The sequence below is a fragment of the Dromiciops gliroides genome, chromosome 4 (assembly GCF_019393635.1).
Source record: "Dromiciops gliroides isolate mDroGli1 chromosome 4, mDroGli1.pri, whole genome shotgun sequence".
In the NCBI taxonomy this organism is placed as follows: Eukaryota; Metazoa; Chordata; class Mammalia; order Microbiotheria; family Microbiotheriidae; genus Dromiciops; species Dromiciops gliroides.
This window is the reverse complement of record NC_057864.1, coordinates 435971703-435984007: the sequence shown is the minus strand read 5'-3', so window position 1 is coordinate 435984007 and position 12305 is coordinate 435971703. Positions and strand designations below refer to the sequence as shown.

General features: G+C 47.8%; 1 protein-coding gene across 3 annotated transcripts in view; it reads right to left on the bottom strand.

The window, feature by feature from the left end:
• Nucleotides 1–12305, bottom strand: part of CELSR2 (cadherin EGF LAG seven-pass G-type receptor 2) — a 50529-nt gene that overhangs the window by 24765 nt on the left and 13459 nt on the right. For 2 of the 3 annotated variants that reach the window (XM_044001322.1, XM_044001323.1), the window contains exon 2: nucleotides 10827–11474. The exons of the other annotated variant lie outside the window; for it this stretch is intronic. In XM_044001322.1, the coding sequence (XP_043857257.1) occupies nucleotides 10827–11474 (648 nt within the window). The remainder of the gene's footprint in view (nucleotides 1–10826; nucleotides 11475–12305) is intronic. 3 annotated transcript variants of the gene reach the window in all.

Here is a 12305-nt window from a genome sequence, read left to right as displayed (position 1 = left end):
AGCTTCCCACTCAGATTAACTAGGAATAGCCAAAAGGTGGGGGAGGGGCATGGGACCCAACTATAATCTGAGTCTGTTCCCCAGAGAGGGAGAATCAAGGAACTTACACTGGTTCTTCTGGGATCCGGAGTTAAGATAGAGGACCTTGAAGGGTCTGAGGATGCTCTGGGGCTGGAGGCCTGAGAAGTGGACTCTTGATGGGGGTTAATATAAAGTCTAGTAGAATCATAGGCCTACTCCCTATCTCATACCCCTGATTCCCTTACTCACCCCACTCTATCCTCCTCCTTGTTTCTCCCCCCAACCCAAACCAAGCAATCCAATAGGCCCAGATTCTAGAGATGAGTTCTCAGATCCTATGCTTGCTGACCAGCTCATTACCATGGAAACTGTTGTCCTCCCACCTGAGTCTGAGCCCCTTCCTCTTCCTCCTCCTCTTCTCCTGGACAAAGATTACCCCTCCCCCTCTTCATGCACCCCTTTTCCCCCTTCCCTCTTTTCTTCTTTACCTACAGTAGAAAAGGAACCTGGCAGGCAAGATGGGGCTGAAAAGCCTGGCTAGGGAGACAGAAGGGCTCTAAGTATGTTTCTGCTCCAGGGCCAGCATTTGCACACAGGCTCTCCATCCCCCTTGTGTGAGCTGCCTATCCCTTGACACTTCCCCATCCCCTCATGGGGTGGGGGGGAAGTTTCCTTCCTGCCAGACATGACCCAAACAGAACAAGTGGGTGAGACCTGATGCGTGTGGGGAGGGGGAGTAGCAAGAACAAAGGGACAGAGGAGCCCGGGAACTCTGGGAAAGAAGAGCTGGATGGGAAGAAAGAAAAGAAAGAAAGAGGACAGCTTTCCCCTGACTGGGTTTCCTGAAACCACCCTTTCCTTACTGCAAATCCATTCTCCACCCAGCAGCCAAACTGTTACTCCTTGTCACCTGCTTCCTGAAGAAGCTTCACAAGCTCCCTACTGCCCTGAGATAAAACGCCAAGTCCTCTTCTTGAGACTCAAGGCGCTCTGAAATCTGGCCCCAACTCTCCTTCCAGTCACTACTACACATGACTGCCTGTCACACACTCTATGTCCAAGCCAAACTGTAGTTTGTATGGGGGACATCCCATCCTATCTCCCTTTTCTGAATTTATTTTTCTACAGATTTCACATTGATTCATCTGTGTGCATATTGTTCCTCTCAATTAGAATGTAACTCCTTGATGATGAGGCTGTTTCATTTTATTTTGTCTTTGAACCCCGACAGTGCTTGGCACACAACAGGATTCTAATAAATGCTGGACCAATTGAATTGATTTGAGAGTAAAGAGGAAGGCTGGGAGAAAGGCAAGGAAAATGGGAGAAGAAAGAAGATAAAATAGTGGCAGTAGTGGGGAAGAATTCTGAAGTGGCTTATTAAAAGGAATGCTTGGGGGGCGGCTAGGTGGCGCAGTGGATAGAGCACTGGCCCTGGAGTCAGGAGTACCTGAGTTCAAATCCGGCCTCAGACACTTGACACTTACTAGCTGTGTGACCCTGGGCAAGTCACTTAACCCCAATTGCCTCACTAAAAAAAAAAAAAAAGGAATGCTTGGGGCAGCTAGGTGGCACAGTGGATAAAGCACCAGCCCTGATTCAGGAGGACCTAAATTCAAATCTGGCCTCAGACACTTGACACTTACTAGCTGTGTGACCCTGGGCAAGTCACTTAACCCTCATTGCCCCACCCAAAAAAAAAAAAAAAGGAATGCTTGTAGGGATTTAAAAAGCAGAGGTGATCACTATGAGCCACTGGGTTCATTAAAAACCAGGTCCAACAAATACAATTTTCTTTTTTTGACAGAATTTAGAATACTGGCTGGGGTGCCACAGTCTTACAGTCAATAAGCATGTGTTAAGTGTCTACTATGTGTCAGGTACTTTGCTAAGCAGTGGGGAGACCAAAAAAAAAAAAAAGGCAAAAGAGCGTCCCTGCTCTCCAGGAGCTCACAGTCTAATGGGAAGCAATATGCTGACAACTACGTACAAACAAGTTACAGGATAAATTGGTGATAATCAACAAAGGCAAAGCACTAGAATTAAGGGGAATTGCCAAAGTCTTCCTGTAGCTGTGGGAAGCCAGGAGGTAGAGGTGAGGAGGGAAAGCATTCCAGGCATGACAGATGTCCCAGTGAAAATACCTGGAGTGGAGAGATGGAGAGTTACATTCAAGGAGCAGCCAGGAGGCCAGTGTCACTGTCCTGAAGAATGTGTGTTGGAGTACAAGACTGGCGTGAGGGAGGGCAGGTTAGGAAGGACTCTGAATGTCAACCATGGATCTTACATTTGACCTTGAGGTGACAGAGAGGTGATGGGAAGATCCTTTTGGCAGCCAGGGAGAGGACTGGAGAGGAGAGACTCATGGCAGGGAGACCCACAAGCTGCTACTACAGTGTCTAGGGAAGAGGCGATAAGGGACTGCGCCAGGGTGGTAGCAATGTTAGAGGAGAGAGGGGGTCATACGTGAGAAGTTTGATAAAGGTAAAATCAACAGACACTTAGTCCATCTGGATTTCAGCAAGGCGTCTGACAAAATCTCTCACAATGCTATTGTAGACAAGATGAAGCAACAAAGACTGGAGAATGAGATAACAAGCTGGATTAAAAACTGCTCGAGTTACCCAACCCAGAGAATGCTTGCTGATTACCAATGGACTGGTGTCAACCCAAAGTAATATTTCTGGTGGAACGCTGCAGGACTCGGTCCTTGGCCCAAGTCCAGTTGATGTTATAACTCAATTTGTATTACTCTTGTCAAATATGTTGATGACACAAAGCTAGAAGGAATTGATAATGCATTAGATTATAGAATCAGGATCTAAAAATATCTCAATGAGCTAGAAACAGTGTACTAAAGCTAATGAGATGAAATTAATAATGATAAATGTAAAGTTTCATACTTAACTTAAACAGTCAATTCCATCAGTAAAGAGTGAAGATGTGGCTGGGTTACAGTCTATGCCAAAAAGAATCTAGAGGAGCCTACAAATTTAGTAGGGGTCAGCAAGAGGATTTTTTTGGCCAAGACCTGTGAAATCATTTGTGTAGTGAACTCCTGGCAAAGAATTTTCTATCAATGTAAATCTCCAACTGTCTTGCAGTTTATAGCCTTAAGAGAGTAGCCTGGGGCATTAAGAGTAAGAGGTTAGATGACTTTCCCAGGGCCACACCATCAGGATATGTCAGAGGTAGAACTTGAACCCACATCTTCAATACTCCAAAGCTGGCTCTCTAGTTATCATGTCATGATCTCTCAGCAAGAGGATGGGGAAGCCATAAAAGCTAAAGCAATCTGAGGTTTTGTTAAAGTAAAGTATGTCCTGTTCTGAGTACTAGATTCTTACAGAGGCATTGATAAGCAAGAGCATACCAGAAGAAGGGTGGCATGGATCGTGAGAAGCCTCAAACCTAGGACACATGAAGGTAGTGTTTAACCAATGCCTTTTCATTCATCTGAAGGACCTAGGATTGTTTGCTCCTTAAGAAAAGAGTTGAGATGTAAGTGATAGTTGGCTTCCAATATTTAAAAGATTGACATATGGAAGAGAAATTGGGCTATTTCTTTTTCAACCCTACAGGGCAGAACTAGTTCCAGAATTAGGAAGCATATTTCAACTCAATTCAGGAAAAGCTTCCTAGCATTTGGAAAATCTAAAAGTAGAATGGACTGCCTTTATAGACAGTGACTTCCTTATCAATGAAGGGCTTCAAGAAGAGGCTTCAAAAGGTCTCTTCTTTGAAGGCCTTCCAAAGGATGTAGAATGACTTCTTGGGGGCACAGGGTGGGAATGTTTTGGGTAAGAAGTAAATAAAATGAGTTCTCTACAACTCTCAGGTCTAGGGAAGGAAAATAAATAGCAAATGTGAGCCTAGGGAGATTGTTTTGTCGAGGGGGATAGTGTTGGGGTAGAGGGGAGCTCAACTAAAATACTAGCTCCTTTATGAAGCCTTTACATATCTGAAGACTTGATATGTAGAAAAGAGGAATTAGGCTTGTAGGAATTGTCCTACAGAGCTCCAGAGAGTGGGACAAAGCCTATGTTACAGGAGGTATTAGTTTCTCAGCCGCTGGGTGGTACAGGGAATAGGGAAGACACTGGACTTGGGCGTCCACTGTATCACCCTGGGTGAGTCACTCAATCTCTCTCAGCTTCAATTTTCCCACTTATAAAATGGGGAGAATGATCAAATATGTTATGTAAAACATGACATATGGGTTAGCTATTGTTATTTATATTATTCATACAGATGCCAAAAATAATCTTCCTAAGATACAAGTCTGACTATGTCACTTTACTTAAAAACCCTCCCCTGGGGCAGCTAGGTGGCGCAGTGGATAAAGCACCGGCCCTAGATTCAGGAGGACCTGAGTTCAAATCCGAACTCAGACACTCGACACTAAAGCAAGTCACTTAACCCTCATTGCCCTGCAAAAAAACCCCCACCAAAACACCAAAATCCTCCCTGGCTCCCTAATGCTCCAGATAAAATAAGGCTCCTTGGTCTGGCAATCCTAGCATTCTCCCATTACCCTCAGACATATTCCAACCAAACGTCCTGCATCATGTCTGCCCATTCTCAGGATGTAGTCCCTCTTTAACTGCTGATTTCTTCTTCTTCAAAGCTCATCAAGGTGCCACCTCTTCCACAGTCTCCTCTGATCCTCTCTCTTGCCCCCACAATCCCCACCTGAGAGTTCCCTCTTCTTTCCCCAAATCTCCCTCCAGCATTCTGCCAGGCTCTCACCTTTGTTCCTGTCACACCCCTGCCCTATATTATTGTTCCCTGTGTACATTTCACATTGCCCCACTACTGTGCCATTTTAAAAATCAACAAGCATTTATTAAGCGCCAACTAAATCTTTGTATCTTTGACAAAAGCAGTGCTTTGCTCACAGCAGGTATTTGTTGAACTGAATCACTGACTTATGTACATAGAAGAATTTCCTAATAATTAGAGTTGTTCAACAATAGAGTGAACAACCTCATAAAGTGGTGAATTCCACACCACTGGAGATGAAAGGCAATGGTGTGGTGGACAGAAGACTGGCCTTGAAGGCAGAAAGAATTTTGTATCCGGCCTCACTAATAACCGTATGACCCTGGGCAAGTCCCTTTCCTTCTTGAGGACCCAAAGGGGATTGGACTCAATGACCTCTAAGGTCCCTCCCAGATCTAGATCTGAGATGCCATGTTTAAGCAGAGCTGGACAACCACACAGACAGCATTACTGTGGAGGGGATGACCTTTGAAATTTGTTTCAGCTCTGAGATTCTGTAATACTTTCTCTGATCCCCGAGTCTTCTCACATTTGTGACCACTACCAGCACCTTACCCACATCTCTGCTATAATAGCTCACACTTAGAATTTTCATCTTTGGTATTATCACTATTTGTATACATATCTTATTTTCTTTAGTGGGCTGCACATACCTTGAGGACAGGCATGGGGTCTCACTATTTTTTATCTCTTAGAGCCTACTGTATCAAACCTTAAATACAACAGGCACTCAATAAAGATATTTCTGAATGAATGAATGACTCAGAGCCCAGAAGTAAATCAGAATAATTTTTGACTCTGAGCTTCGGCACCTATTGATCCTAGGCAGGAATTCAGGAAGGTGGCAACTAGTCCAACAGCCCAAGCTGCTCCAGTCAGAGACTCCCAGTAGGTCTGGAAGAGAGTCCAACTCAACTGATAGGCCCTTCTCCAACACACCAGCAAGTGGGCAGCCAAACTGTCTGAAGAATTCCAGGACAGTGTAAGCTCCTCAGTTTTGTCTTTGTACTCCCTGCATCTGGCCTGGTCCTAAGGAGCACAGGACACTTAGTAAAGGTTTGCATGATTCCCCTGCCACCCAAGGCAGCTCATTGCACATGGGAGCAGCTTCAATTATTAGGAAGGTTTTCTGAACATCAAACCTACACCTATTTCTCTGCAACTTCCCCTCATTGCTCCTGGTTCTATTCTGGAGGACCAAGCAAATAAATCTAACCCCTTTCAAATGACAGCCCCTCAATATTGTCTGAACACAGATGCCATATCCTCTGTTCCACATGGAATGGGGTTCCAGGGTCCACCCACTGCTAGACATGCCAGCTTATCCATATCCTTCTTACAGCAAAGGCTGAGATCTGAATGCAAGCCTGTAGATGGGGCCCTGGAAGCTGTGCCTTTCTTAACACAGCCCACGACTGCTTTAACTTTTTTGGCGGCCAAATCATATTGCTGACATATGGAGCTTTCAAAACTACCAGACTGCCCAGATTTCTTTCAGGCAATACACTATCTAGCCATGCCTTCTCTGCTCTTTATTTCTGTAGTTGAATTGCTGACCCCAAGTGTAAGAATTTACATTTATCCCTATTAAATTTCATCTAACTATATTCAGCCCAATGCTCTAATGAAGGAGTCCTCAAACTTTTGGGTCTCAAGACCCCTTATATTCTAAAATTACTCCAAAAGGAGTCCAAAAGGACTCCAAAGAGCTTTTGTTTAGAGGGGGCCTTTTGTTTAGGGTGGGACTTTTAGGGGAGCTTTTGTTTAGTCATTCAGTCATGTCCAACTCTTTGTGACTTTGCAGACCATAGCATGCCAAAGCTGTCCATGGGGTTTTCGTGGCAAAGACAATGGAATAATTTGTCATTTCCTTCTCCAGTGGATTAAGGCAAACAGGTTGAATGACTTGCCCAGGGTCTCACAGTTGGTAAGTGTCTAAGGCCAGACAAACTCAGGTCTTCTTGACTCCAGGTGCAGAACTCTATCCACTTAGCCACCTTGCTGCCTCCATGGGGGATTACAGTTATTGACACGTAGCATATTAGAAATGAAAACATCTTAGTATTATCATATAAGTGGTTTTGACCTATGAAAATAGTTCCAGGACCCCCAAAAAGGTCTCAGGGATGCCCAACAGTCATCAAACCAAACACTGAGAACCATTACTCTAGCCTGTCAAGATCTTTTTGCATCCATACTCTGTCAAGCATTCTATTAGCTATTCCTCCCAGCTGTGTGCATCTGCAAATAAGATGGCTTTATCCAAGTCACTGATAAAAAACATTAAGCAGGGCTAGGCATGGATCCCTGGGACTTTTAATGGAGACCCCTTACCAAGATGATTATTCTGAGTTTAGCCATTCAACCAACTCCAAATCCATTTAATTTTATTGTCATCTAACTCATATCTCTCCATCCTTTCTGTAAGAATGAGATGTTTTATCAAATACTTTGTTGAAAGTATTAATCTATTAATTGTGTTCCCCCATCCTACACTTCCCAAAGGCGGGGGGGACGATCCCCTGTGAAGTGACCTGTTTTTGTTTTGTTTTGGGTTTTTTTTAGTGAGGCAATTGGGGTTAAGTGACTTGCCCAGGGTCACACAGCTAGTAAGTGTTAAGTGTCTGAGGCCATATTTGAACTCAGGTACTCCTGACTCCAGGGTTGGTGCTCTATCCACTGTGCCACCTAGCTGCCCCAGAAGTGACCTGTTTTTGACAAAGTTCTGCTGGCTCTCTGTGATCACTTCTGCTTCTTCTATATGCTAACTAGCAGTAACTAATAACTAGTAATGCTTTCCATAAGTTTGCCAGGAATTTGCCAAGCAGATTCACCTAGATTGGAAGTTTACTTATTTGTCCTCCATTCCTGAGGTTCCTCTCTCTAGTCTCCACATTCTTTTGAAGATCACTAAGAGTGACTTAACAGTCACATGTTCCAAGGCTTTCAGTACCCTAGGGTTATCGGCTAATACAAAAACAAAAACAAAACCCTTATCCTAAGGCTCATACACATTAGATCAAGCCAGGAGTCCATCTCAGTCACCAAGCAAAAGGGATAGCCCTACTACTTTTCAAACTCCTCTAAGCGGTAGTCATTTCAGCCTGATTCCTGCAGCATTAAAATGTTGAAGAATTATCTCAGTGAAGTCTACCCCACGTGGTGATGTGGTCAGAGCATTCAACTCAGAATCAGGAGCACTGGGTTCAAATACCACCACCATTAGCATCAACCCTCCTACCTCCAACTCCATGCAATAGAGGGAGCTCCATCTGGAGTTGGAAATGACCTGTGCAAACTAAAACAAAGAAAACAAAACAAAAAACAGCTGGAAAGGAAGAGAAGCCCTGCTGTGGTGGTGCCGGTATCCTTCCCCTCCCCCCAACGGCCCCAAACCTTCAGAAAGAGGGCAGTAAAGAGGTGTGTAAGGACAGAATAGATGCCATACGATGCCTGGAGTTACAGGACGACCTGGTCACCACAATGACTGACCCTTCTGCCCTCCTCCTGTTACCTCCCCCAAACTCACTTCCAGTCTGCTTGGTCCTCTCCTTCCCCTATTCCACCATTCTCAGCTTCTCTTGTTAAACTATAAGAATGTAAGCCCTCTGAGGAAAAGGTTGGGGCTGCTTTTTTATATCCTTGGTGTTTAACACGGTGCCCAGCACACAGGAAGCACTGAGTAAAGGCTCGTTTTCTTTCCTCCCTTCCCCAGGCTTTCTATCTTTTTACCTTTTACACGCTTCCCTACCCATCTTCTGGAGCTCACAGAAGCCTGCCTTGCTGCTGCAGGCACACAGCCTTCCTGCAGGGCTGGTGGCTTGCTCACCAAACTTGAAAAGAAGTGGATTACGTCTCCCTCCCCCCCACTTCCAGATACTGCTCCAGCCTCCATCATGAAGCAACTTCTCTTCCTCTGAATTCCACTCCTTCCCTTCTCCTTTCCCCATCCATATCTTTGCTGCCAGCACCTACCCATCTCCAGGGCATGTTCCCTCTTTTCTCAATGAGTTCAGTAGCTAACCCCAAGCCTTCCTCTCTCCTCCCTTCTCTTGTGCTTCCCTTATTAACACCAGCAACCCTTCAAACATCTTGGCCTCCTGGCTCATCCACCTCCTCAATTCTCATGACCTACATCTCCAGTCTACCTCAGTCCCCTACAGGAGTGGTCACACCTTAGACTTCCCCATCTGCCATAACTGTTCCACCTCTGTGATCTTAAACTCAGATTCCCCTCTCTGATCACTATCTCCCTCTGTCTTACTCCACCTAAACCTGATCTTCAGCCTCACTCCAACCTCCCCTCTCCAACTTCAGCTCTTCTCCCAATCCACAATCCCTATTCTTACCCCCTTTCCTCCCTTCAGGCTGGTCTCTACAGCAATATTCACTTTCCTTCCAAACTTCCCTCTCAATATGGAGCACACAGGCAACCTCTCAGACGGCTAATCTTGGATTCTTCTGTCTCCTTCACTCTCACATCCACTCATCTGCCAAGTCCTGTCTATTCTACCTCCTCAGCATCTCTCACATCTGTTCTTTCTACTCCCACAAAGCCACCACCCTGGCTCAGAACCTCTGATTCACTTGGATAAGAATTGGTCTCCCTGCTTCCAGTCTCTCTCCTCTCCAAACCATCTGTCACAAAGGTGTCAAAATGATCTCCATAAAGCCTAGGGCATGTGCCTTATGGGTATGTCATTCCCCTGCTCAAAAGCCTCCAGTGACTCCCAACCATTTCTAGGATAAAATTAAAATTCCTTAGCCTTACACCTAAGGTTCTTAATAATTAAAACACTCTTTGTTCTAGACAAACTAGAATGCTAGGTGTTCCCTCAATTTGACATGCCATCCCATACTCCATGCCTGAAAAGCACTCCTCTTTCACCTCTAACTTTCCCTATCTTTCTCTTCCTTCAAGGTTTACTTAGCTCAGGTGCCACTTCCCCTTCAAAGCCCTCCCTGATCCCCCAAGCCCAAAGTGATCTCTCTCTCCTCCAAAATTCCCAGAGCTCTGTCAGAATCTCTTTTGCCCCTACCACTCCCTACCTTATACCACATCTGTCTTTGTACATGTCATATTCCTTCCCACTCCACCCCACATCCACTGTACTGAAGCCCCTAGAGGCAGGGATCGTTTCCATATGTTTTTGTATTCATACCATCTATCATAGTGACTTACAAACAGCAGCCATTAAATATACCTTGCACTGAACTCTAATTGTGTGACCATGGGCAAATCACTTCATCTTTCTGAGACACTGTAAGCAGGATGAGAACCTTTGCCCCACCTTTAAATATGCACAGATAGATGTACCTTATTCCTTGCCCTGGAGCCTGAATCTACTGGGGAGAGCCCCACCTGCCCTAGTCACCAAGTGTCACTGGGCTGGCTTCCCCATCACCCAACACCTCCCCATCACTAAGCTCCTTTTTCATTCCCAGTATCCTCTTCCTGCACCCCTCCATCCCTCCACTCTCACGCTGTCCTCAATAGACGTTCTCTTTACTCCCAACACCTTTTTCACTTCTATCTCAACACCAACTTCTTCTGTGTCACCATTATCATTATTCCACTATTCACCATTTCTATTCTCCATACTTTCATATCAAGGGGCATGCCCCTCCACTTCCAACCCCTCCCCCCAACTCATCACTCTACCCCCAATACTTCCCCACCCAGGAGCATTCATTCCCACCCCCAACCACCCACATCACCGGGCATCTCCCTTCATTCTAAACCATCTTCCCCCATTGATGACCTCCACCATCACTCCCCCCCATGCATCATTCCCCCTCCCGTCTCCCTCCCCCCTCTGCATTATTCCCTCTCCCCTCCTCCCAGCTGTGCATCATCCCCACCTCCCTGGCTGTGCATCATCCTCCCCCGCCATGCCCCCCATTCCCCACCCCCCTGGCTATGCATCACCTCTTGCCATCCCACTCCCCCCACCTAGCTTTATTCCCTCTCCCCCCGCCCCCCCCCGCATAATTCCCCCCCCCCCCCCGCCCCAGGTGCTCACCGGTGAAGCCCTCCCGGCAGAGGCAGGTGTAGCCGCCCTCGCGGCTGCGGCAGCGCCCGTGAGGGCCGCAGGGCCGCGAGTAGCAGAGATCCACCTCGGTCTCGCAGTAGTCGCCGGTGAAGCCCGGCGGGCAGCGGCAGCGCAGGCCCCCAACCGGGTGGATGGGCCGGAAGAGCACCGAAGCCGAGGCGATGAAGGGTGCCGAGGAGTCGAAGCGCAGCACGGACACGCAGCGCATGTAGTTCTCGCAGGGCTCCCGCAGGCAGATATTGTCGTCGAAGGGCAGCACGCGCTGCGCCGAGATGGCCGCCAGCAGGCTGCGGTTCAGGTAGAGGCGCTCCTGCAGGTCCTCGGAGGGCACGAAGGGAGGCCCGCCCCCGGGCCCGGGCGGCCGGCCCACCGACAGGCTCACGTTGAGGATGTGCGCGCCCGGCGCGTCCGTGTCCCGCTGCACGTTGAACACCACCACGTGGTCCGGCGGTGTGGCCAGCGTGGCGGCCACGCCGCGGATGAAGAGGCCCAGCAGCGGCGACAGGAAGCGCTCGGGCGACATGTCCTGCAGGCGCAGCGTGATGCTGTGCGTGAGCATCTCGTCCGTGATGATGGTGACCCGCAGCACGCACTGGGCGCTCACGCTGTGCGCCCCGTCTGCGGGGCGAGACAGAGGGGGTCATGAGCGGAAAACGCGCGGAGAAGCGCGCGAGGCCACTACGAGGGAGCAAGGACGTGCGGGAGAGCGGGAAGCGGAAAGATCGCGAGACAGGAGCCCAACGGGGTTGAACGAGGCTTTCGAGATCGCGCTCCCCATCGGGGGACCTCGAGCCGGTCCCGAACTCACCCCTCCCCCACCCTCACCTCAGCCCAGACTCCTGGGAGAAGCAGTGCGCAGGCGCGCCCAACTAAGGCGGGGCACGTGGAGAAGGAAGTCGAGGCACGTGCACGTGGCATCTCAGATTTCATAACAAGTTTATACCTGAAGAGTCGGGCCGGCATTTCACATCTTATAATAAATCAAATCCTATTTTAAGGGTCCTTTCACCGGCTGCCCTCCATATTTGGCACGCTCCCCGCCTGCTACCCACACCTCCTCCCCATCCCTCCCTGGCCTCGATTCAAATCCCACCTTCTTCAAGAGGCCTTCCCTCCAAGATTACCTTCCATTTTATATTACATATAGTCTGTTCTGGCATAGCTGATCTCGTTCACCCCATTAGGGTGTGAACTCTCCTCCCCCATTAAAATGAAGCCCCCCTCATTAGAATGTGAGCCAATCCCAACTGGAATATGAGCTCCCCTACCCCCAATGGACTGTGAGAACGCCCCCTCCCTCATTAGAATGGAGCTCCCCCTCCCATCAAAATGGGAGTTCTCCCATCACTCAATAGTCTGCGAGATCCCGGAGGGCGAGGACCCTGTTTTTGCCATTCTTTGTACAGCCAGTCCCAGTGCTCCAGGTGGTAAACCCTTAACAAATGCTCA